The 26,881-nt window shown below is 38.0% G+C and overlaps 1 protein-coding gene across 1 annotated transcript in view; it reads left to right on the top strand.

Annotated features, from left to right (window-relative positions):
* The window catches only part of Ghr (growth hormone receptor), a 125,996-nt gene that overhangs the window by 71,480 nt on the left and 27,635 nt on the right, over positions 1 to 26,881 (top strand). Inside the window, exon 3 of the mRNA XM_013018643.1 lies at positions 26,125 to 26,254. Coding sequence (XP_012874097.1) covers positions 26,125 to 26,254 — 130 coding nt within the window. The remainder of the gene's footprint in view (positions 1 to 26,124; positions 26,255 to 26,881) is intronic.

Raw genomic sequence — 26,881 nt, 5'->3', positions numbered from 1 at the left:
GTACATTTCTTACCAAGCATTGCAGCCTCCTCCTTTTGTTTACCCTTCACATCCCTTCCCAGCCTCCCCCCTCCCCCCCAGACCCAATCCTTCTCCTTCCCCCGCTTTGTCTTGCCTTTTTTATATTGAGACAAACAGCAGTGACTAAAGTCCTTTGTCACTATAACTCATCACCAAAGATATGGTCTCTTCTTCATATATATTCTTTATTTCAGAGTGTGTGTGTGTGTCTGTGTGTCTGTGTGTGTCTGTGTGTTTGTGTCTGTGTGTGTGTGTGCATGCATATGAGCACATATGTATATTCATATATGATTTTATGGATTCATGTTTTTAAAAATTGTAACTTTAAAGAATCTAGATTTTAATATCTTCCAAGATTTCTTCAATTAGACTCTCTATAAATCCTTTCCTTTTTTTTTTTGGTCAGTCATGTGGCTTCATCTCAGAGCTCCGATGCTGTCCCTGAGCTCTTTCACTCAAGGCTATCATTCTATCACTTAGAGCCAGGCCTCCACTTCTGGTTAATTGGAGATAAGCATCTCACAGACTTTCCTGCCTGGGCTAGCTTTGAACCATGATCTTAGCTTCCTGAGTAACCAGGATTACAGGCATGAGCCACCAGTGCCTGGCTTATAAATCCTTTTTTAAATTATTATGACTACAATGGTAAGAGGCTAAACTTGCCTCTCCAATTAAATTGTCTTGTGCTTCAAAATCCTGATTTCCTGTAAGCTATCTCTTCTTTCTTAAATGATAGTACCTTGTCTCTCCTGTCTTTTGACAACTTTCTCTTCATTGGTAAGTGTAAGTTCAAACATCAACTCCCCAAATCCACTAGGCCAAATTTTCAGGTTTCTGTGTTTTGGTGAAACTTTGTTGTTCCATGATGATAATGATCTTCCGGTATTTTAGTGTGTATCCTAGTACTTTTCCTGGAATTCACTGGGTTGTGTGGGCTGAATTAATTACTAGTTAATTAATTGTCTTGAGTTTCTAGCTAAAACAAAAAAATTCTCAAGTAGATTGCGCATCCCTGTCTGTATCCCTCCTTCTTTTAACTTTGTTCCTCTAGGTACCCAGCCGATTGGATGTGCTACCCATTTTCAAGGAAGGTTTTGCCTCCTTAATTGTTATCCCGAACACCAATCCTCTCTGGAAACACCCTCATAGACATACCTAGGAGAATGTTAGTCATCTTTTAGAAATCTTGCAATCCAGTCTAGTTGGCAATCAAGATTAACCATCATAGGCCCATGTATTCATTTCCTGCATTCTTGCATCATTATATCTCCTTTACCCAAAATTGCTTCTAGTCTGAGATGATCTTTTTAGATTTTGTCCTGTAAGATATGTTTCACAAAAGTCTTCCTCATTCTTCCTCAGCCTTGGAATATCTGTAGCCCCTCCTTCTTTCCTTTCTCTTTTTTATACATATAAACATGTATCTATCCTTAAAGTTAAGGATTATATAACATAAATTCTTGTATTCTACAGTACTTAATAAGTATTTGGGACATGCTAAGTGTTTAATACAACAGTTGTGCAGACATTCACAGAAGCATGAATAACATAGAAGTTAGTCTTCTCCTAATAGCTACTTTGGCTATCACACCATTTCCAACATGCCCTTCAGCCACCATCTGTGAAAGGAGAGAGATAATGATATACAAAAGTAGAAATTTTTCTTGTCCACTGCTAAGTATAACTGCTTATAATATTTTTCCAAGAAAAAGTTTCTTTCAGGTAATGAAAACTATTTTTGGTCATGGAATTAGGGTCATTGGGATACATTGCAGGGTATCCTTCAACTGCTAAGAGACTAACGTCAGCCCTACTGGTAACTCACCAGTGCCCTTGCAAAAGCTGAACCATTGTCTCTGCTTGAAGCATTCCTTTATTTTCAGATATGTTCAACATTAAGGACTTATTAGCTGACACCAGAGTTAAAGGAGGCACAGTAAGGGGAGTATGCCATTGCAGGGATGGTGTCTTAGAGTGAATGGCAGTGTTTCTTTGTTACAACGAACTTGAACTTCGATATGCATTAAAGAGCAGCACTGACCTTGGGCTTTGATATTGAAGCTGACTGAATTCTTGATAGTGTCCTTGTTTATAACAGATTCGCCAAATGATTCAAATAAGTAAACACAAATCTTCATGATCCTTTCCACGGAAATAATGTTTGTGTTGGCTCTCTCTCACTCGAACAAGTGGTGAGTGTTTACTGGCTCACATGCAAACCTAATCTCCAAATGATGCCAAGTGTTGGAGAGGTTTTCTTTGTACCCCTTTCTTGCTTCTCACTAGGAGGCAGACAGGTGGAATAGAGGTACTGATAAGACAGATTACCATGATTCGTAACCCATCAACTGCAGAGTGAAGATGTTGTCAGTGAAGTGTGCTGTATCTGTCCTTAGATAAGCAGAATGAAGTATAAATAATGCATCATGGTAATTCATGCATCTCTAAGCAGTGACTATTTTCCAGCTTGAAATACCCAGATCCCTGTTAGTACTTTATTATAAGCTTCCTGACTTTTACATGAAATAGGAAAAACAAGATTCCTTGATGAACTCAAATGATAACCAAATAGAAGAGAATTTCATTTCCAAGTATGTTTTATTTCCTTACTATTATTCACAAACTTCCTGAAGGCCTAGTCTGAGCTCTTAGAAATCTCAGAACCCAGGACACTGTCATTTGCACTACATACATCTGCTGATTGACCCTATGCACATGATTCATAACTTAACCTAATGAAAACAAAATCAGAATAATTAAGAAATATTTTAAAAATACAACCACCAGGAGACATGTGCCCGGATGTGGCTTACCTTTTACAAAATCACATTTGGGTTTCTTATATTGCTCTTGTCACTAAAGTTCCCAATGCAGGGCAGTTTGAAGAGTGTCAAATACTTATTACACATTCGGGGCTAGAGGCATTGTAGAAGCGAAGGAGAGGCACAGTAAAGATCGATGATGACTCTGCTCCTGTCAGCAGGCTGGAAGGTAACCTCATAATTGATTACATATGGATCTGGTGAACTTAACCCAATATGTTCCACTTACTCTCCATTCTTCTCTCTGTAAGATATGTGGCCCATGTCACATGCCAAGAAGATGCTGGGTTTCAGTTGATAGGTGATTAAATGAAGTTTTGACATGCAAGTTAATATGGATGAATTTATATCACTCACAATGAAGTCAAAGCTTTCTTTTTTTTCACCCAGGTAGATAAACGTATGATAGATCTAAAATACATCCGGGTTAAATGCAATGAAGACAGAAATTACTATTTTGTTACTCTGTACTTTGCACCTAGAATGATGTCTGGCATGTAGTGACTATAAATAAAATATAAAAAAATATATAAATATGTGAAAGAAAAGAGCAGTTCTGTAGAATGGATATTCTTGGTACCTAGGTGAATAGATGTCCCACAGACTCTGTGTCTAGACAGCAAACTCTTCCACCATGATAAACCTGCTGCCTGGCCAGAGGTTCTTGGCCATGTCCTGTGCAGCAAGCAAGACACACAGTCATCACCAAAACACTAGACTCCAGGATCTTTCCTACCCATGATTTTCAAATTAAGAGTTATGGTGGCAATCGTGTTTTGTATAGTTTCTTTTCATCATGATGTTTGTGGCTTTGAGGTTTCTTTTCTTTTCTTTTCCTTTTTGGCTTCTTAGAGTCTGAAACTGTTGCTTATAGATGTATATTATGACAATGACTTCTTTGATCACATATTCAGTTTCCAACAGAAGAGGTAAAATATCTGTGTTTAAAGTGAAACAATTCTATCTGCTTGGGTATATTATAAGCACAGCTGAGCTTTGACTATAATTACAGTATGTGGCTGATGCTGCCAAGAACACAAGCAATTATAACATTACGATTGAGAACCATCAAAGTAGAAAACACTGGAGCTGTATGGTGCGGTTTAAGGTGGCATTATAGCCCTTCTTCAGTTATCTGTAGGACTGATGGTAACCAAAAGCATTATGATCTAATGTAATAAGATTAAGGATCAGAGTGAAAATGTAGGGAAAATCTAATGCCTTTGCTTTTTCATATGCTCCTTGGTGTCTAAGGTCAAATGTAGAGTAGAGCAGTTCACCAACTTGAACGACATGAAGGAAATTATAAGTAGAAACAAACATAGAAATCAACTCTCTAGCTTGTTTTTCCCTCTACTCTTTCTGGCAAAAAGTCTTTGCATATGTATCAAGTGCTACTTTTCTTTTCCCCTGGCTGGAAAAAAAGAGAAGGAAGACCCTATCTTAAAAGCAACCATAACCAGAAGTGTGGTTCAAGTGGTAGAGCACCTGTGTAGCAAGAATAAAACCCTGAGTCAAACCCTATTGTGTCAAAAAAAATTAACTGACATACATTTCACACACAAAGCACAAAAATAAGCTTATATTCAAGTGACTTGGCAAAATCATACAATGTCAGCAATACCTGAGTCAAAATATAATACAGGTTAAAAAAAGATATAGTAAAGGTCATTTTTATGATATCCTAACACCTAAAATCATCAGAGTTTTCCTGGATGAAAAGTGATAAGCATTTATTGAACAGACATGTTTTAGAATTCATTTCACAGTAATTCTATAACATTACATTATGTTTCAGAAACAGACATTTAATACTCAAGACAATCACATAAGGCAGTTGGTATTGTTTTCTGAAATCAAATAGACAAGGAATTCAAAGTAAGAGTCTACTGTCCCAAAGCTCTGGCTCTCTCCCTATTTTGTCCTAAACTCCAGCTTTGTTTAGCTGGCCCTCACTCATTGATGAAAAGGCATGAATAAAAATTAGAGAAGAAAAGTAATGCTGAGCTCCTGGAAGGGCATTTGGGGCATGCCAACAAATGCAGTGCAGCTGCATTGGCATAGAGAAAAGCAACCACACTTAGCCTTAGTGCTAAGACCTGCCTGTGCCCATAAAGAAAGCGCTACTAATGATTACAGCCTGGGAGAGACCACCCAGGAAATATTGGATCATAAAGTGGCACCTGTGGCTCCAATCAAAAAATATTGCTTCTTGTATCAGGGTTAGACCATTGCTCTCGTGAGACATGAAGCCTTCTCCGTAGAAGATGTGAAATTCAACAGCTGACTTGAACACTTGTTGCTGTTGACGATGTTTAAAATATTCCTACAGGACAGGAACTCTGTGTTCTAGTTAAAATCAAGTGAATATTTCCTGTTGGTTGACCTACAGCTTCAAGGTTACCAAGAAATCAGTTTAGAAAGATTTCTTTACTCCTCTCTGTTGTACATTATTCTAAATATTCTTTTTCAGGAATGCCTGCATCCATGTCCTTCTTGCCAGATATATTTTCCCTCTCATTCCTATCCTCTCTATGATTTTACTTTTTTCCTCATCTGTTGACCACTGCTACCCTGAATTTTCAAAACAGACAAGTAATTGTATCAGAAGTTGAAAATCACTAGTGCTGAAGCTCAGAGTTTTGGTTCGAATCTAACATCTGTCTTTTACCAGCTGAGTAAACATTTACTCTCTCAGATGTAGGTTTCACATCTGTAAAATAGGAACGATACCAACTGCCTGTCATTGTCTTGAATATCAAATGTCTGTTTCTGGAATTTAGTGTCATGATATAATGTAAATTCTGTCTCCGCGCAAAGGCATATCCCCAAAGACCCTGTATTTCCTTGCAGACTCCAATGGCTCATCTTGTAATCCTTCCTACTCAGAAGACTGAGATCTGAGGGTTGAGATTCAAAGCCAGTCTGACAAGTAAGTCCATGAGACTCTTATCTCCAGTTTTCCAGCAAAATAGAAAATGCCTGTCCTTCCTTCCCCAACCCCACCCCTAGGTCCTGGGGCTTGAACTCTGGGCCTGGGCACTGTCCTTGCCCCTCTTTGTGTCCAAGGCCAGCTCTCTACCACTTGAACCACAACACCACATCCAGCTTTTTCTTAGTTTATATTGGAGATAAGAGTCTCACAGACTTTCATGGATTCAAACTGTGGTCCTCAGATCTCAGCTCCTGAGTAGCTAGGATTATAGGTATGAGCTTCCAGCACCCAGCTCAACAGGTACCTTCTCTAGCAGAGTTCGTATCAAGTACTGATGGCCACCTATGGCAAAGCTCTATAAAAAAAAATAATAAAAATAAATGCCCTGTGCCTGCCCCACACACCTATTTTCTACATACCCATGTTAACCTTTTATTTTTAAATCATTCTTTGTTCTCCTATATAGTCCAAAATAATAACTTCGTGTGAAGAGTTTTAATTTAAAAAGTACTTAGCTTATCCTATTGTGTCTTTCTGCTCTGATGTCTGATAATCACATTGTTTCATGTTTATGTCATGAGAAGATACCTGTTCTTTAAATCCTTTAAGGATGAAAGCACTTGGAGAGTTGTAAGAAGAGGTCTGTATCTTGGAGCTGTGCACCTGAACTTATAACAGACCACACACACATAAGGAAGTTGGGGAGGCAGAGTAGAATGAAAAGAAGTGTCTGGAAGGAACTTGCTAGAGCACACTGTCTAGCTAGTGCAAGACTCTGAGTTAAATCCTAAGACTTCCAAGAAGGAAGCAAGGGAGGAAGGGAGGAAGGAAGGAAGGAAGGAAGGAAAGGAAGGAAGGAAGGAAGGAAGGAAAGGAAGGAAAGGGAAAGGGAAAGGGAAACTATACTCTGTGACGATGTTGTGGATAGATGTAGTTGTTTCCCAAAGATTTGTATGTTGGAAACTTTGAGTCCCCAGTGTAGGCTGTCATGTCCTGCCTGTAGTATGTTTTTGTATGCTTACCCATTCCTTGTTCTCTGGTTAGTACTCACCCTCTGATGGGCAGGAAAAATATTCTAAAAAGATGTATCATATTGTCCTACCTGCCCAGAAGTCAGCACAAAATTGTGGCAGTTCACCACTAACAGCTTTGTAACCTACTATGTGTTAGGAGGAACTGCAATAAAATGGAAAGCATACATGAAAAATCTTCTTCTCCAGTAATGTGTAAAAGCATACAATAGTTTAATGTTCTTGGAAACTTACTTTGTAGTAGTAGTATGTGTAATTTCAGTTTGTTTTCAGTCTTCTAATTAACTCTATCCACCATATGAGCCATCTAGTATAATGGAATGTGTTGGCTGCACTTGGGATTCTTTTTGGCTTTTTGTTATTAGTCTCGTAAGAACTTGTCTTTCTTACCACTGTGACCCTGAAAATGGTCTTACTATTGCATCGTAGAGTTTAGGGCTTAGGATTGAGGTTGATTTGCTCCTTCTAAGTGGGACTCTTGAACACTGGGTGTGTGTTGGCAACTGGTGGTAATGTAATAAGTGTATAATAGGAATAGTCAAAAGATGTCATTGGTGGTTACATCAAAAGTATATACTAGTAAATTCAAGAGGTGATGTCAATTTAGCCAGCATGATTGTCACCTCATGGAAACAGTGAAACATTCAGCCTAGCCTTATACCAGCCATGTAATCATGGGCAGCTCCTTTCTCTGTGAGACATCATTTTGTTATATAAAATGAAAGTGTAGATCCAGACGGCCTACAGCTCTGAGAGTCTGTGACCTCAGATAAGCTCTTTTTTTCTTTTTTCATCTTTGCTAAAGTCATGTTCTCAGGATCCTCTTTTATATATGAAATGGATGTCACTTTTCTAGCTCTTCTGTGTAATTTGTTGTTTGGGTATGGAAAAAAAAGAAGTAAGCAGAAATCCTGACTTGGAAGAGTCAGTATGGATCTAACCTCTTTACTCACAATGGAAATTTAAAATCTATTCTTGTAAATAGCCAGTTTCCCAAGCTGTGTTCTCATTTTTGCATGTCTCTCACCAGAAATTCTCCACAGCATTCTAAGTCAATTATAGCTTATATTGATGTTTTCCTTTATCTATAGCTGACCCGGTATATCCTAAAATATTTTATTTTCAACTTGTTTATTATGTGCTCATCTTGTCTCCAGCCAGACCGAAGGCTTCTCAAGGCATGCATTGTCTTTAGTTTCTCATTTCTATGAGGGAATCTGGCACTGTAGAGAATGCATGTGGTTCTAATAATGAAGATGTTTTTCTCATTTGCTTCATACAACTGAGGGTAAAAGGTAAAGGATGAGTCCACACAGGACAGTTAATCTCTAGGCTCTGGTCTCTACCCTATCCAATAATTCATGCTGATAAATCTTTGAACCTAATGACAAAAAAAAAAATCCTCACCATAAAGATAAAACCAAAAGACACAGACAGCATAGCATAGGGGGAGTAAGCTTCTAAGTGAGAAAGATCTGGTTTCACATTCCAGCTTTTGCTACTTTTCTAGCTTTGTGTTTTGCTAAAAAGTCTCTTTCTGAAGCTAGGTTTCCTCATCTGTGAAATAAGTGTTGCATTATTGTTTGTAGATGAAGTGAGAATATACATGGCAAAGATATAGCACATAGTAGGAAGTCACTTGCTGTAATTAAAAAGGACTTCCATGCATTATCCAAGTAAATATTCTTGCTTATCTATGATAAAAATTATTCAAGCATGTGATCAGAACATGTATAGCTATCACACTATTATGATTGTGTGATGCATTCTCTGATAGCAGTGATCCTGGCCAGGGATGACTTTGTCCCCTAGAAAACATCCATTGGTGACTGGAGACACTTTAATTGTCACACTGAGAACTGATACTGGTGTCTAGTAGGTGGCAATTAGGAATGTGGACTTGCATTCCACAATGCACAGGACAGCATCTCAAAGAATTCTTCAGTCCAAAATATGAGCAGCGCCGAAAATCGAGACACCCTACCATAGAACCTAGGGAGTCTAACATTTCTGACCTGAAAATTGCTTTATACACTGACTGCATGAATATGAAAGAAGTTTGCAATTTGCTAAGTTCTAAAGATATTTGCCTGGTCTTGAGTTCAAATTCTCTGTGTGAGGCATTTTTTTAGGCTGTGGCATTGAAATATACAAAGCCTATTCTGTTTCAACAATTTCTGTGGTTTTCAGTGGATGAAGGCATCTGGATCTATCCTGTAGAAATGGTGAGTTTGTTCTCCTCTAATGTCCATAGTGGCTCTTTGCTAAAAACTCTAGCCATCTTCCATTCAAATCATCAGATTTTTTTTAACTTTGTCAGCAACAGTGTAGACTATTATTTTGCTTTCCCTTTATACATGGGAAAGCTGAGGATAAGAACATTTTCCCAATCTTGGTAGCCAATTGCACAGCTAGGACTCAAACCCAAATCCATATTGCCTAGAAAGGCCTAGCTTCAAAACAAATTGGTTTGCTGTAAAGGAAATGAGGTTGAAACCATTTAGAAGACAAAGGACTCTGCTCAGGAAAGGTGAGATTCTGCTAAAAGGAGTTTTGGTGTCCATGAACTAGATGAAAACATTGCCACTGGCCCTCAAGCGGTGGACTCACTGAAATGGGTCTGAGCACACTGCTGTTACATATATTTTCCAATTCAACAACTTTTTCCTGGTTCTTTTTTAAGCCTAAGTCTTAAAAAAAGGTTAATTTTCATGAGTTTTTTTTATTATTTGATTGGCATATATTTAATTGTGCTTACTAAAGGGTTTCATCATGACATGTCCATTCATGTATTTAATGAACATCAATATTAATCCCATATATTATTTCCTTCCTTTTTCCTCTACCATCTTCCAAGACCCCATTTCCTTTTTTTTCTTTCTCTCTTTAAATAGTTGTACAAAGGAGTCATCATTCAACAAAGCAGTTTATGACTACAATGCACCTGGATCAATGTCAACCATTTCAACATTTTCACCCATCCTCCCAACCCACCCCTTCCTTTACTTTTCTTACTTTTGTAGGATAAACATTGAATTTTTTTACTGCATTCTCCTTGCTTCTTTCCTTCATTCATCTATATCTCTCCCCCTAGACCGCACCACACCCCTTTCAAATACCCATCTCCTGGTGTTCATTTTGTTGAACTTTGGTACTTTTTCTTTCTATGGAATTATACTGTTGGACTTGTTCCTTTTAAATAAGTTTTTCCTTTTAAGTAAGCTCTACTGTGGAAACCAATAGAAATATAATGTAACTACATATAATTTTTAAATTATAATGGCCACATTAGAAAGTCAAAGAAACCAATGAAGTTTATTTTTTAAAACATAACTTATTTAGCCAAATACATACAAAATATTATCAGCACAAAGAAATCAGTATAATGAATCTAATAGAAACTATTGATGAAATATCTCACATCACTTTTTCAGAATAAAACTACAAAATCTAGTGAATATTATAATTTCGCAGTGCATCTCAATTGGGTCAGTAAATTGTCAACAATTGAAAACTGAAATGTAGGTTGGAGACATAACTCGAGTATAGAGCACTTGCCAAGCTCAAGCACAGGCTCTGTATTCAATCCCCAACACTAAAGGAAAAAAAAATAGTAGTCTACAAAAACTATTTTTCCTTGTTTCTAAGGAAAAAAGTTGCATACTATATTGAACAACATTAATCTACAGTTAACTCAGAATGTGGTCTACAGAACAACATCCAAAAACTTGTCAAAAATGAACATTTTCAGGCCCCACTACTCAGTCTGTGTTTTAATAAGGCCTCTAAGTGATGTGTGTACATGTTAAAGTTTGAGAAGCCTATCTCCAACAAAGAGATCCACAGCAAGATCATGTGAGTGAAATCACTGGGAGGGCTTAGAAAATTGCAGGGCAGTGGTGCCAGGGTTGGTATTAAAGATGTGCTTTCTTGAAGAATTTCCCACAAAGGCAACCATAACTATTCTGTTAAGACTGATGCAGAGCCAGCCTGGAGCCTGGAGTTGGCTCTGCTCCCGGGATCTACAAGCAAATATCCAGTACTAACTTCCATGACACCACAATTAAGGCAGCTGCCCGTGTATCAAACACACACACACACACACACACACACACACACACACGAAATTCAATTTTAGAGCCCCTGAACACAGCCGTAAGCTTGTTTCTGATGCACACAAATGGAGCCAACTTCTTGGGAGATACCAGATCACCCATAGATAGGACTCGTTATGTCTACTGAATTGCCCTCCCCTGAGAGCTAAACATAAACAACTTGGCGTACTTATCCAGTCCTTGTGACCACCACACACACACACCAGACCCCCCACTAGTGTTTGCTGCTTCATCTTGCTAATCCCTATTTGGTTTGTTTTTCTCAGGACCTGTGTGACCTGCCAATAGATGTGTTTAATAAATTTGTTCTACTAATTGAACATAGAAGCTCATTGTTTTAATGCAGTGGTCCTCAACCTTCATTGCACATTGTAATCACCTGGGGCATTTTGAAAAATACCAATGCTCAGGCATCATACCAAGCTAATTAAATTAGTCCTCTTTCTAGAAGGTATTTTATTAAAGATTTTCCAGGTGATTATGATGTGCCCCCAGAGTTAAGAACCATTGCAATAGTCCAAGGAAAAAGAGACCTCGGCAAGCCGTCAGATGTCCAAGTCAGTGTTTCTCAGTCTGTAATGTGCCTATAGGTAGATAACCAGAATCACATTAATAATTCAGATTCTGATTCAGTAACCATAGAGGTAACAAACCCTAACTTCTATATATATATATATATAGAGAGAGAGAGAGAGAGAGAGAGAGAGAGATACCACGTTATGGTGGTGTTTGGCATATTTCCATCTCAAGCAAACTGATTTTCTCTAATCACCACACCTGAAGTCCCCTTTAACACCTTCCTCTGTCCCTCTGAAAGTCTGGCTGATGCTCAGTTCTGAGTTACCATCACTTCTAATTTCCCAAGCAGTTCCTTTTAAGTGCTTTCTATTGTATAGTACGTCTGCATGCAAATGTGTAATTTCCTCTATCCTATTATAGCTCTTCAAAGGTAGAATTTATATAAGATATTATCATGCTCACTTCACTTTACACAAAAATACTGCATCAATACTTGTTGTTTAAATACAGAGTATTTGGTGTGAATGGCACAAAAAAAATCCAAAGGACATAGAACTGTAAGATAGTATTCTTTGTTGAAAACAAAATTTCAACAGGCAAAGAAGGAGGGATGGTTGGGGCTTTTGAATTTTATATTAACATAGGAGTCTGTATTTAAACTTTATAAAGCTATTTTGTAATTTATTAGCAAAGTAAATGTAAATTAATGCAATTTAATGGTAAAGTATTTATTTGGAACAGAGCACTATTGACATTTGGGGCCAGATGGCTGATGCCATGGCCCCATCTTGGAGCCCTGTAAGATTTTCATGGTATCCCTGGTCTCTACCCACTCCATATGAATGTCAACATTTACTCCTGGTCTTGACAACCAACCAATAGTTGCCCCATTCGTTACCATATGTCTCCTGAGAACATCTGATTTAGACAACAGAAGTGTGATGCAGCTGCCTTACTGGACCAAGATATACCTTAGTCTTTTCATGAAAATAAATAATGTACATTTAAAAGATGATAAGATATAGTCTGCCAAACATGTATATCTACAAATATTAAGAGAAAAAAATAAGTCTGGATGTGGTGGCTCAGAACTATAAACCCAGCTACTCAGACAGCAGAAGTAGGCAGATCACCATCCAAACTCATTCCATGGCAAATACATGGAACCCTCTCTGAAACGTTATAGAAGCACAAAAGAGCTAAGGCTCAATTGGTAGAATATTTGCCTAGTAAGCACAAGGCACTGGATTCAAACCTCCATATCACCAAGAAGAGAGATAAAAAATGTTCTCTGTTCTTCTTTTAGAGATCAAATACATATAAATCATATTATCTTTGCTCTTGCTGCATCAGTCATTCTTTTACAAATGGAGGTATACTCTGCCCCAAAAGCATTTTTTAAATCTGAATATGGTCATTACAAAATACTGTTCTGTTGCATGTGAAACTTCAAGCCTTAGAAATGAGGTTACATAAAAGGGTATACCATCATCAATTAGAATTAAATGGCCTCAAGAAAATTACAAGAGAAGAATAAAGTCTTATTGGTTTCTTCTGGCAGTAGACGGCTCCTTTCAGACCTCGTTAGGTTTGGCTTTTTCAGGGACAGAGACTTGATGTTGGCAAAGCACTGCTGTACTTCACTGCTGCTGTACTTGTTCTGGAAGGTCCTACCATTCCTGGCTAAGGACTTGACATGTGAAAACCAGTTGAGAGGCTCCAGAGGTAGTAAGCAGGATAACTTCTGATACTCCAAAGAGAAAAGATGATATGACCCTTAATTCTTTCTTTAAAAAAAAGAATTAAATAGTACCCATTAAAATCACTAGGGAATTTTTCAAAGCCCAATGTGATTAAATTGGCCATCACTTAGACTGAAATAGGATTTTTCAAGGTAGAATACAAGCATCGACATTTCTTTAATTCCCCAGGAAATTCCAACATGTATATGTTATTTTTCTCTGCACACCCAGTACCAGCTAGTGGTTTTCAAGAATTTTTTCCTTAAAAAAAAAAAAAGAAAACAAAATGGCAAGCCCATTTAGAAATGTTTAAACTGAGTTTCCTTGAGTATATTACATATGACCAATAGATCTAGTAGTATTTTTTCTGCAGTGAGCTACAAATCCCTATTTTTGTGATGATGACAGGCCCAAATAAATGGGCCTGCCTGCCTGCCTGCCTGCCTGCCTTCCTTTCTTCCTTCCTTCCTTCCTTCCTTCCTTCCTTCCTTCCTTCCTTCCTTCCTTCCTTCCTTCCTTCCTTTTTCCTTTCTCTCTCTCTCTCTCCCTCCCCCCTCTCTCTTTCTCTTTCTTTCTTTCTTTCATTCTTGTACTGGAGTTTAAACTTAGGGCTTTGCCCTTGTGAAGCAAACACTCTATGATTTAAGCCATGGCTCCAGCCTTTTGCATGCTTTAGCTGTGCTTCAAATAGGGTCTCTTGCATTTTGCTCGGGCCACCACAGACCATGATCCTCCTGTCCATACCTCCCACATAGCTGGAATTACAAGCACAGACCACTGTGTGGTGAGTCACCATGCCCAGCCTGAGCAATAAGTTTTAAATAAAAAAAAATTCTGTCCAATCAAGCATATGGAAAATAATTAAAATGACAATATATTTAATATTTTAGCTATATATTAGATTATTTTGAGTTAAAATCCATATGCAAAAAAGTCACCATTTTATTAATCTTAAAATTAGGTTTTAGTTTATTCCTAACTTTGTGTAAACCATCTATTCTAGTGTGTAAACTATTCTAGAACATTTCCAATACCTCATCAAGGAACCACACAATGAAGAAGACTTGCAAATCACTTGTGATTTCCTCTTCACCTCACTTTCTGGTAACCACTTATCTTTCTGCTTCTGCATTAAACTATTTTAAACAGTTTATTTAAATGAAATAATATAACACATGGCCTTTTGTGTCTGTCTTCTTTCACATAGTGAAATAATGTTGCTATGAATATTTTTTGTAGATAACCCCTGTGTGGATATGTTATCTGTTCTCTTGAGCATCTACCCAAGAGAACAACCAGATCATAGATTAACTCTGTATTTAGGGGTATCAATTTGTTTGTTTTTTATTCTGTCCTGTTGCTGTTGGTTCTGGTGTTGTTGAAGTTTCAGTTTGGAGACTTGAGGTTGTGTGCTTGTTTGCTTTTGGTAAGGGTTGGATTTTTGAGACAAGGTCTTGCTATGTAGCCAAGGCTGGTCTCAAATTCACAATACTCCTGCCTCAGACTTCCAAGTGCTGAGACTATAGGCATGTATAACTCACACCCAACCTTGTATTTAGTTTGTTGAGGAACCACCAAACTGTTTTTCCACAATGGCTCTACTATTCTATGCTCCCACCAGGAGTTAGGGTTCCAGTTATTCTATATCCACCTACTTTATATACTACTTAACTATATTCTCTAGGATGTCCCTTACCTAATCAACCAAAAAAGAAATTCAACTGAACTTAAAGCTATTGGGAGTTTTGTGGAGTTGTCTCTGAAGAAAACGAAAAGCAAAAACCTGCTATGCAGAATGCATTTAAAAAAAACAATGAAAGTATAGCAATTCCATTTCTTAAGTTAATTGTTCTTCTGGGAATAAATATGTTTTGAAGGGCAAGTTCCTGCTCCATCTTCCCAAAGGCTGTTACTACTGGACCTTTAGATGACTGCTTCATCATGAAACTCATCCATGTCAACTATAGCTTGGATCCTAAATAGCCCAAAAGGTCCAGGGGGGTGGCACTATTCAGGGAGAGGGGAAGGGAAAACCCTTTTTATTTGAAGGAACCTAGTGGGAGATCATTGGGACATGCCATTTAAAGGAATAATGGGACGACATTTCCTTTCTTTTTCGCTTTGCTTTTCTGCCATGAGGAGAGCATTTTTTCCCCCAGCAGTCATTACCACTATGTTGTGCATCCTCAACACAGGCCCAAAGTAACAAGTCCAATGGGACTGAAAACTAACACTGGGAGCCCAAATAACTGGTTTCTCATTATAAATCAATTACTTTGAGTGTTTTATTATAGAGGTGGAAAGCTGACTAACACATATTCACTTAGCTTTTTTGAATTTTTATTATCTTCAAGTAGTCGTACAAAGGAGTTTCAACTCAATGTGCCAATTTATGTGCACAATGCATCTTGATTAATGTCCCCCCTTTCATCATTCTCTCCCATCTCTTCCAACCCACTCTTCTTTTCTAGTTTCCTTAGTTCCATCTTCACATATGTACTTCGGTATTATAACTGTAGTTACCATCAATCAAGTGCATTTAAGAGAATCAATGCCTAAAATCTAGAAGAGAGAAACTTCTAAATCGTAGAAGAATATGACTTATCCAACTAAAACAATTAAATTAAATAATATGAAAGCCAAAAGTAAACTAAATGCACTAGACATGGAAGAAGGAAAGAAGAAAAGGAAAACAATAGATTGATGCCCTTGAGTGTTGAAACCCAGGATAAATTATGTTCAACCACAATTCTAAGGAAAGTCAATATAACACATTTAATAAAGAAGGCTTTCTGTGAAACTACATAAAACAAGAAGAACAAAAAAAAAAAGATGCTAGTTGTGGAAAAGTTAAATGATACATGCCTGAGGTAGAACCCTCTTCTTCCTGATTCTACAATATAAAAGAGCTATCCACATAGCCTGTGTACAGAGCTGTATATGCAAAGTACTATGCAGACTTTTCTAAGAAACTCCAAGTTCAATTGATATCACATTCATGTTAAATTAACTGAAAATGTAGACTATGTCTTTATGTAGGTCAGCCTTACAATTTTTTAAATGCACTAAAAATTTATTTTACAAAACTTAGTAGTATTCAAAATACTTTTATTTTTTGTCAGTTGTGAGGCCTGAACTCTGGGCCTGGGCACTGTCCCTCAGCTCTTCAGTAGTATTCAAAATACTTTTATTTTTTGTCAGTTGTGAGGCCTGAACTCTGGGCCTGGGCACTGTCCCTCAGCTCTTCAGCTCAAAGCTAGCGCTCTATTGCTTGAGCCACAGCGCCACCTCCGGCTTTCTCTGCTTATGTGGTGCTGAGGAATCAAACCCAGGGCCTCATGCATGCAAGGCAAGCAGTCTACCACTGAGCCACCTTCCCAGCCCCAAAATACTTTTTTTTTTTAAGTAAGAAGGGGAACAACAGAATGATGAGACAGAGGACAAGGGAGGAACCAATGCAACAGCGATATATACAAGATAATATGTTGGACATGATCTGTACAACTTGTGGGGGGGGTGAAGGGGAGGGAAGGTAGGAGGAAAATGAAGGAAAGGGTAACAAGTTTGACAAGAAATATACTTTACTCAAGTAATTGTAACCCTTCTGTACATCACCTTGACAATAAAAAGCGGAATGAACAAAATAAAGTAAGGACAAAGAGTTTGGGGAGAATTTGTGAACTCCTGCTCTCAGTTCTAAGTAGCAAATTGCCTCTCCATTTTCAGCTGCATTTTCCCAATTCCACAGAGAATGAGGAAGGAAAGCAAGTGTGAACAGGAATTCCCTACATTTGGTATTTTCCAATAGGAAATGCCTTATGAAAATTTCTGCCAATACCATTACTAGTTTAAAGCCTTTTGCCAATAACTTATACCATTTTTTTAAATTTGAGCATCTGCTATTTTATTATCACTTGGCAGGTCCAAGTCCATATATTAAAGAAAAATAAAAACTCTTGACTCTTTTCTAATTTCGTTCTATCTTTTGTTTTCTTTTCTGGCAGTTCTGGGAATTGAAGTCAGAGCCTCTAGTTTGCTAAGCAAGCACTGTACCATTTGCACCAAATCTCAAGCTCTAAATGCATTCTTCCACACTGTATTTTTATAAGGCAGTTCAATTCCTTTTGGCAATAACAAATCAAATGATTTGCAGATTTATTTGCCCTCTTTTGGTAGACCAACATCCATCAAGGACCTGGTCTTTGTTGAAGGGATACGGAAGCTGCTCTGAAGTAGAGGATTCATTGAATTCCTGCAGCTCTTCAAATGGAAGAGCACTTTAACAATGACAAGAGTACTTTGAAAAGGTCCTTGACCACAAAGCAGTGTCAAGAAAAAGGACTTTTACCAGTTGGGTGAGGAATTCATTCTTCACTACCTAAGTGCATTCTGTGAATGTAGGCCTGCTGGGGACCAAGAACTAAATACACTCAGTGCCCCTCAACAGGGCAGAAAACGTATGCTGAACTTTCTTTTTTTAATTTTTTATTATCTTTAATAGTTGTACAAAGGAGTTTCCTCTTAACAAAGCAATTTATGAATACAATGCATTTTGATTATGTCACCCCTTTCAACATTCACACCTAACCCTTCCTTCCCCATCCCTTCCCTCTTTTTAGCTTTGTAGGCTATATGTTGAATTCTTGACTCCTTTGAGCTTTGTAGACTATATGTTGAGTTCTTGACCCTTTTGAGCTTTGTGGGTTATATGTTGAATTCTTGACTCCTTTGAGCTTTGTAGGCTATATGTTGAATTCTTGACTCTTTTTTAGCTTTGTAGGCTATATGTTGAATTCTTGACTCTTTTTTAGCTTTGTAGGCTATATGTTGAATTCTTGACTCTTTTTAGTTTTGTAGGCTATATGTTGAATTCTTGACTGCATTTTCCTGCTCTTCTCCTCTTCAGTTGCCTTCCCCTTTCTCCTTAATCCACCATCCATCTACCCTTTTCAAGTACCAGCCTCGTGGTGTTTATTTTGTTGAATTTTGACTTTGCCTTTCCAAGGAATTACGCTATTTGAGTCCTCCCTTGAAGCTACTATATTTCACTTAATACATTCATATACACTTGCATACTATGGGAAAAGGTAAAGTTGCAAAAATACAATTCAATCACCCAGGCTATTCTGTTCAGGATGGCTTTTGCTTAGAAGGTAAGAGTTAATGGATTATTGTTAAGAGAACTCAAACTTACCAAATCCTAATGCTGAACTATTCCTGTTCAATATGCTTTTTCTGAAAAGAGTATTACCAGCAAACTGATATAGGTTCTACTATGATTCGAGTAGCTTTCTAAAGGTTTCAAAGAGCTCCAGGATCCAGCCACACAGTGTCTGCATGGGTCACTGGTCATTTTTCCTTCTTTATGAGTTATTCCATGTGCTTAGAGCATCTGCTCTGACTCATTTCTCAGGAAAACATTTGGCAGTTACCTGAAACTCAGACCTCCAAGGCTCTGACCATGGAGAGTGGAACCAGAAGTCACCTCATGCAGGAAGAAGCTGACCCAACACCAGGATGTATACTTCCAATGCTGCAGCTGGTACCAGTGACTTACAATTACATTTTCAGCTAGTACTGCTAGAGTTGAAATCACAGAAATAAATTTCAGATTTAGTGGTCTTCATCATTTGCTCTTCCTGAATTACCAGTTAACACATCAGAGGTTGGTGATCACAACCTACTGTGAGGATAGAAATAATATTCTGCATTAGTAATCATTCTAAGAACTCTGCACCTATTAGCTCATTTAATCTTTAACTTAATCCCATGATAAACTATTACTACTCCTCTTCAAGCATATGAGGAAATGGAAGAGGATAAGTAATTTGCCCTAGATTACACAGATTATAAAGGATGGTGATGGAATTGAATCCCAGGAGTATGGAACCAAATGTTCTCAACCTCTACCCATCATCAAAAGTTATATCCTGTTTGTTTCTACTAACTATCAAGACAGCTGTTAAGATAAAGAATTGTTATTGTTTCTAATAAATTTTATGATTTTAGGAAAGGAGTTTTGTATGATATACACAACACTGCAACAAAAGTCTAAATATTATCAACAAAGCAGGGAAGCTTTAGTGTAGGTTGGATTCCCCAGTAGCCCTAAATATAGTTACACCCTAATTCACTGTGATAATTACTGATCTCCATGCAAAGTTATAAGGAGGTCAACTAATATTTGACTGACATTGTTAATGCTTCTTAAATACGTCTTAGGGAAAAAAGAATTTCAAAAGCAAGTTTCAGTTATATGAAAAATGGTTTTTATTCATCTGCTCATAATCCTGCCAGCAAAGGAAATAGTCTCACTTTACTTTGTAAGAAGCACAGACCAATGTTCCTCTTAATCTTCAACTTTTATTTAAAAAAAAAACAAGATTAGCTTCATGTACAGTGCTTACAACACTGTAAGTGATGGCCATCAGTAAATCAGTTGATAAGATTGGAAGTAACATAAGTTAAAAATTTAAATATACTAAATGGGAAGAAGAAAAAAGAGAGAGGGAGAGAAGGTGAGAGGGAGGGAAGGAAAGAGATTCCTTTAGAAGCAATAACTTCCTTCTGTCATAACAGAATCACATCTTCATAGACTTGCTCATCGAAACATTTAAGATTGGGGCTGGGAAGTTGTCTCAGTGGTAGAGCGCTTGCCTTGCATGCATGAGGCCCTGGGTTCGATTCCTCAGCACCACATAAGCAGAAAAAAAAGCCAGAAGTGGCGCTGTGGCTCGAGTGGTAGAGCGCTAGCCTTGAGCTGAAGAGCTGAGGGACAGCGCCCAGGCCCCACAACCAGACCAAAAAAAAAAAAAAAAGAAACATTTAAGATCATGCCCATCCTATTCTGTAATATTGCCCAATCCAAATTCAAAAAGCGTAATACAAAGACTTTTAAATCACTGCTATAGTGATACTGGTCAATCATTCAAAGGTTTTACTCTAAAGTCTGCAACATAGAGGAAATGAACTGATTGCTTGAACCACCATGCCTTGTTCATTACACCATCTTTGGCTTTCACTCATGTGCTTATGCAATTCTCAGAACATATGAAAGCTATTTCAGTTGACAATAAGTATTTCTTCATTTTGGCTTATGGTCAATAACAACCATTCTTTCTCTGGAAGTAGAGATACTGAAAATGCGGTTGACTGGTCTTTCCTTCTAAAACTGTCCTTGATTGGCTGAATATGCAAATTTCTTAGCCAAATCCAACATCATACGCCAAAAGCTGTTTGGTCCATTGTGCTTTTTTATTCATTGCATTATTTCCCCTCTCATTTTTTTATGTATATACAAACACGTTCTCTAGTAGGTCTTATAATTCCTTTCATCATTTCCATTATAAAACACCATAAATCATTTCAATCATGAATAATATTCTATACTTTTTTAATATGTCTTTATATCAGTTTGATTCAGTGGATTTTCTTAGTCATGTTTTGCTTTATTTTCTGGGCAGTGGCCACCCTAACTAAAAGAAATTTTCAACCTGTATTATTTCAAGTGGCAAGGTTTTCTCTTCAAGTTCCCACCCCATACGTGTTAGCTAAACACCCTATTCTCTGCTCAGGAGTAATGATTAGTGTCTGGGCCTGTTGGTAACAGTTGGTCTTCAAGACTCAAGATGGATACTGCATGCCTTCTGCTCCACAACCTGAGCTCTCTGAAAGCCGTCCTTCCCTCAAAGTGTACTTTCCCTTTCACCTTTTCCTTCCACTTGACTTGCTCTTCTTTCTCCTTCGCCCCTTTCCTCAAATCCCCAGCCAACTTTGGGAACTTCTGTGTGATTGTAGTTGGTTTTTTGTTTCTGCCGTGTTGTGAGTGGAGAATAGAAAAGCATCTCAGTGGATAGAGCAGAGAGTAAAAACTCAAATTTATTGTCAATATATAACAACTAGTGACGTCCTTCTTCTGGTATCTGAACAAACATCTTTGTCTAAGGGAAGAGAAACTGGACAGTAAGAGGAAGAAGTTAACTTCAACCAAACTAAGGGATCTGATCCCAGGTTAGTCATGATCATACCAATACGACATATTTCAAACCACAATCTGCTCCCCCTGACACTGTCTCTCTGTCATTGCAGGAACATCAAACTTTATCAACTTGTATGCCTTTCATTTAGAGAAAGTCATCTCAGGCTTCTGAACAAATTGCATAATCATAATATAACGCCTTATTTGTAGTCTTGTGGGCATTTGGACAGAATTATCATTCAAATTACCTTCTCCCTAGCTCTCTCTCTCTCTCTCTCTCTCTCTCTATATATATATATATATATATATATATATTACATTTAAAATATTCACTAAGTATTCACTATGAAGCAGTATTGTTCTCTTCTAAGATGACAATATTCATACCCTGTCTACATCATCTTGATGAGGTAACCAAGATTCTAATAAAGTTTTCAGGCACAGGTAAAAGGTGTTCCTTTTAAGATTCTATCAGTGTGTCCCAGACATGACAAACCTCAAGAAAACACTAAGAGCTGGACTTTAGGAATATTTCTAACCATAGTAGTGCTAAGTGAAACAAGCAGTTGCTACTGCCCTGTGCTTCTCACTCACTTTCTCACACTCACTGTATGCATTCCATTTGCTGAGAAAAGTGGCATGTGTCATTCTTGAACACTGTTGTCCAGTTCTAATCTATTAGATTCATTTGTTTTTGATCAATGGCCTTCCAATATTTAATAGTTAATAATATTCTCTACTGTTATCCAGTTGATTCATCAACTGAATCCCCTCCTACAGTCCCTGTCATAGACCGCAAGTGTCAGCCACGGCTGTGGTCTCATCTGCCGGCAGGACAGGGAGGACTGATTTGCTGGTCACTCACGAGGCTGTTGGCAGAAACCAATTGCTCAATGTTGTTAGATGGAAGCCTTGGCTTCTTGCTGGATGCTGGCCAGAGACCAGCATCCAGATTCTCACCAGATTCTCACCATGGCAGCTGCTAGTTTCACAGGATTCAGTAAAAGGGTGGGTCTACTAACAAGAAGGAAGTCTCATTCATTTGTAACCTAATCAATGGCATGACATTCCCTCCCTGCTACCATAGTCTGTTGACTAGAAGCTATGTAATTCAAAGGAGAGGAAATATATAAAACTGTAAACAACAAGTCAGGGATCATCAGGGCCATAGGGGGTGGGGGTCAGCTAGAGCATTTGACACCACCTACCTGGCCATAAAAGAAAGAGAAAGGAAAACAGAGAAGAATGGTGTAAGGTGAGAAAAAGAAAGGAGAAAAGTAGGTAAAAGGTAGAGAAAGGAGAGAAAAACCCAAAAACAAAACAAAACAAAAACCACTTCCTTACACTATGTTTCTATCAGAATTCTATATTCAGGTACAATTTCCATCACTTTAACACTACAACCATGAATTTCCTATTTATTTAGAGTGAGAGGAAGTAATGTGAGTTTTCTACACATGTGGAATTGAAAGGAAACAGGAAACATAAATGCTAAGAATACTAAGCTTAAGCAAAATGACTTTCAAATTATTTTTTTTCTTTTTGAGCTAGTAAAGCTTTTCTTTCCTCTCTGTTTCAAGTTTGGGATTGGCTTATCATTGTTGTCATCATGTGACAAGAATATCACAGGGGAAGTTTGGGAACCTAGTTAGTGTTTATACTTGAAGTTATCCAGTGGTTCAATTCCGTAGTTCAATTCAAATGTTCAAATTATATATGGGTTCTGTGCATTACTGCTACCAGTTATCTATGTCATTTAGTTGTAACGGTTTATAATCATGTGTGTCATCTGTTCCCATCTCCCTATTGAGAAAACTAAGGCTTGATCCAGACCTAGGATTAGAGCATGAATTCTAATGGAGTGCATTTCTTCTTGGCTCTGTAGAAATGAAGTCAAGATGTGAACCATTCCCCACAAAGCCACAGTATTACTGTAGTTGGGGCTTCAGCATGTCTTACTATTCATTTTCTAGAAGGAATTAAAACAGTGTTTTCAATTTTAGCTAGAAGTGAAAAGGAAGGTTTTCAGGTACTTTGTAGTATTAAAAAGGGGGGGAGGGTTAGCACACAAAATATATGGTGTTATCACTCTATTTATTTGTAACATCTCACAGGCTTAAGTAATGTTTTGCTCTAAGAATGGTTATTAAACACTGACCACATAAAAATGGCTGACCATTTGCCTTTATAACCAAGGCAGATCCTATCAATGCCCCATAACTTTGTAAATTTCTCAGATTATTCAGGAAAAGGAGAATATCTTTGACCATAGAATATTATTAAGAATAAAAAAATCCTGCCTCTAAGGAAAGAGGGGGGATTGAGGCTAAAAACAGGCCTGAAGGAAGCTCAGGCTCTTTGACTCTGCTGAACACAGAAGAACCTTCATATAAGAATCCCCTCTGTAACCCAACTGAGCATTTGTTCTACAGAGCAATGGAGAAGCAGTATGAGAGCAGTCATGAGATAGTACTATCCTAGAACTGCACACCTTGGATGACACTCTCTGCCTGTATGTCCTGGCCTTCCAGTCAGCCTAACTGCTTCTTCATTCACATAGAAAAAGAAAGGAAAGAATTACCAGATATTTGGGAGAAGTCTGAGATCCAAAAAGAAAAACCAAGACAAACAAGAGGAAAACACTCCCTGATGAAAACAGAAAATTCAAAGGAGAAAAGGGAAATTTACAAATAAAAATGCTAAAGTTCAAAAACAAATCCTGCCTCCAGTCTATCCTTCTAAGGCTTTGTCTGAAGCTCTGCAAGATTCTTGTTTTTGACCAGGCTATTTAAGACAACAGATTTGCTTGAATAATACATATGTCCCCCTTCACTGTATTAATTTGTATATGCATCGACTGCACAGCCCTGGCATCCCTTCTTACCCTGGTTATTTGTCTACAGACAATTTCTCCTCCCTCAATGGAAACTTCCCAAGCTCCAAGTCCTCATCAATTTTGTTCATTGCTCTAGCCCTAAAACAAGCATACTATAAGATTATTACTTAATAAGTGTTTGTTCAATGAATGGTTAAAAATAGACTTATGTTATAATATATAAGGCTTATGTTATATAATATCCCTGACCTTTATGAGTTTTTTGACAACCCAAAAAAAAAGTATTTTTGGGTTCAGAATACCAAGTATGCATCTGGAATTAGGAATTCAGATTTTATTTTCATGTGTGTGTTTGTAAATTATTTATGTTTAAGTTATCTCTTAAAGTACTTATAAAAAATGGTTTGTCTCTCTAAAGCCCCAAAATGACTTTTAGGTCCAAGAACAAATATCTTAAGTTTCCAATTGGAGTGGTACTTAATTCTATAAAGAGCAGAGAAAATTAAAAGAAAGAAGAGGGGAAAAGAAAGAAACCTAACTATCTTGAAAATAGCCACTGATATCAGAACATAGAACATCGACTGCTCCAGCCTTGTGTGTTGCATGTCTGTAGCTGCTAGCTTCATCAATGCAGAGGGACTTGGTCTAACAGCCTGATATTAGGAGGGACTTTTCCCTTTCCAAATTAGAATTGATATGCATATATACATAAGTTGTTTAGAAGTTTCTACTTAATGACTTTATTTGGCTGTATATTCTTTTTTTTTTTTTTTTTGCCAATCCTGGGGCCTGAACTCAGGGCCTGGGAACTATCCCTGAGCCTCTCTGTGCTCAAGGCTAGCACTCTACCATTTGAGCCACAGCGCCACTTTCGGCTTTTTCTGTGTATGTAGTACTGAGGAATCAAGCCCAGGGCTTCATGCATGCAAGGTAATGGCTCTACCACCAAGCCACATCCCCAGGCCTTGGCTGTATGCTGTTAAAGATTCTTTTAAAAGAACACAAACATAAGTGACTTTTTAATTAAAACTCTACATGAAGGAAAACATCACTGTAGCAGATGTGATGGGTAGACAATAGTACCCTTTATCCTGGGCATGCTTAAATTCCTGCCTGGGCAAAGACACCAGCCTATGAGCAGGTATGGCCTAGAAGTGCACAGGAATTAAAATCTCTAATGCAGTCTTCAACAGGGGGTGCTGGATTGTGGATATAAATGCCCATGCCTCCAGTCCTGCTCAACAGTGGAGAAACACATTGTACAGAGATCTGGGGGGAGAGAGATCCCAATCAATTCCTCTGGTAACCAGTTCAGTACACACACATGATTAGCTGTCCTCCCCACTCTCTTCCCACTCCAACCATTCTCTCCTTTCTAGATCCTGGGGTCATCTTCCAAATGAAAAACCTATACCCAAACACTGATCTGTGCCTTAAGCAGACCTAAGGAATAACGCTTGCATTAAAGGTCAGACAGTTTTTCTCTAGTCAAATGCTGACATTAACAAGCATAAACCTTGAGCCAATGGTCCAGGCATTCAGCTTTTCTAGAAGACATTTGGATCACTTCTTAGATGAGGAACAGGCTGGCTTGAGCCCAGTAGGTCTTGGAACATGGGTTTCCTGGGGACCATGAATGTCACACCTGATTTCCTCTTTTTTTCCATGCTTTTGTATTGCTATTATAGAAGTGATGTACAGAGTAGTTACAGTTATATAAGTCAGATAAAGAGTATATTTTTTGCACAATGTCACTCTTCCCTCTCTCTCCCAGATTTTCTCTCCCATTCCACACCCACAACTTGTATAGTTCACATTCAACGTAGTGCCTAGTGAGTACCACTGCTGCATTTGTTCATTTGTCCCTCCATTTCTGTGCCCCTCTTTATCCTATCAAGGAGAGATAAATGAACAAACAAGAGAAAAGGGAAAGAAAACAAAAACAGCCACAAAGGGAAAAAACACAACTGCTTCCATTGCTGGAATTCACTTTGAAAACTTATTTTATCTGATCAGATGCACACAGCTGTTGCACATTGGCATTCTTCCCCTAAGAATATCACCTCCTTTGGTCTCACTGTGGACACACCTGATTTCACTCCTGCCTTTTCTTTTTATTCTACAGATTCTTCTGGGAAGCCAGAGTTCACCAAGTGCCGTTCACCTGAACTAGAGACTTTTTCATGCCACTGGACGGACAAGATTCAGCATGGTTTAGAGAGCCCAGGATCCATACAGCTGTTCTATATTAGAAGGTGCAACCTTTCCTGCCTTTCTCATCTCCTCCTCTACGAATTTGTCGATGAAAGAGTATTGAGTCTCACACAGTTTAAGAATGGAAGTAACTTATTTTAAATACCTAAAAAAAAATGAAGAGTGTCAGTCCTGAATATGTTCATGTGTTTGAGAGAAGGGGCCCCTCTAAGTGGTGGTTTGTGTGTGGGTAAGCATGAGTGTGTGCTTGTGTGTTGGGCATGAGTGTATGTAGAGGGGGACATTTGGGGAAGACTCACGAGTGGTGTGTTAGAGTAGACCAAATGAAGCGAGAGAGAATATGTGCATGCTCAAGGAAAAGGCTGTGATAACATGTAGTAAGTATCCAGTAAGTAGTAGCTCCTATTCTTATTCTTGGTATATAATGATATCCAAACTCATAGCTATTTATAAATAGAGAGGGACTTAAGTAGGTTTTATTTTTCGTGCTCTTCAACAACTCAGAGAGCCAGCTTCACCAAAACAAATACAAGCATGGAAGAGCTACTCTGCTCTTGGCTTCTCCCACGTAAATGCCTTGTTTCAAAGAAATATGCATGTGAACACTTGATATCTCTGCCTCTGTCATATTTTGTACCATAGCCTTGCACACAAGTTACCTTGGCTTT

The sequence above is a fragment of the Dipodomys ordii genome, unplaced genomic scaffold (assembly GCF_000151885.1).
Source record: "Dipodomys ordii isolate 6190 unplaced genomic scaffold, Dord_2.0 Scaffold41, whole genome shotgun sequence".
NCBI classification, from domain to species: Eukaryota; Metazoa; Chordata; class Mammalia; order Rodentia; family Heteromyidae; genus Dipodomys; species Dipodomys ordii.
Note: the sequence above shows the minus strand (reverse complement) of the source record. Positions and strands in the feature narration are given on the sequence as shown.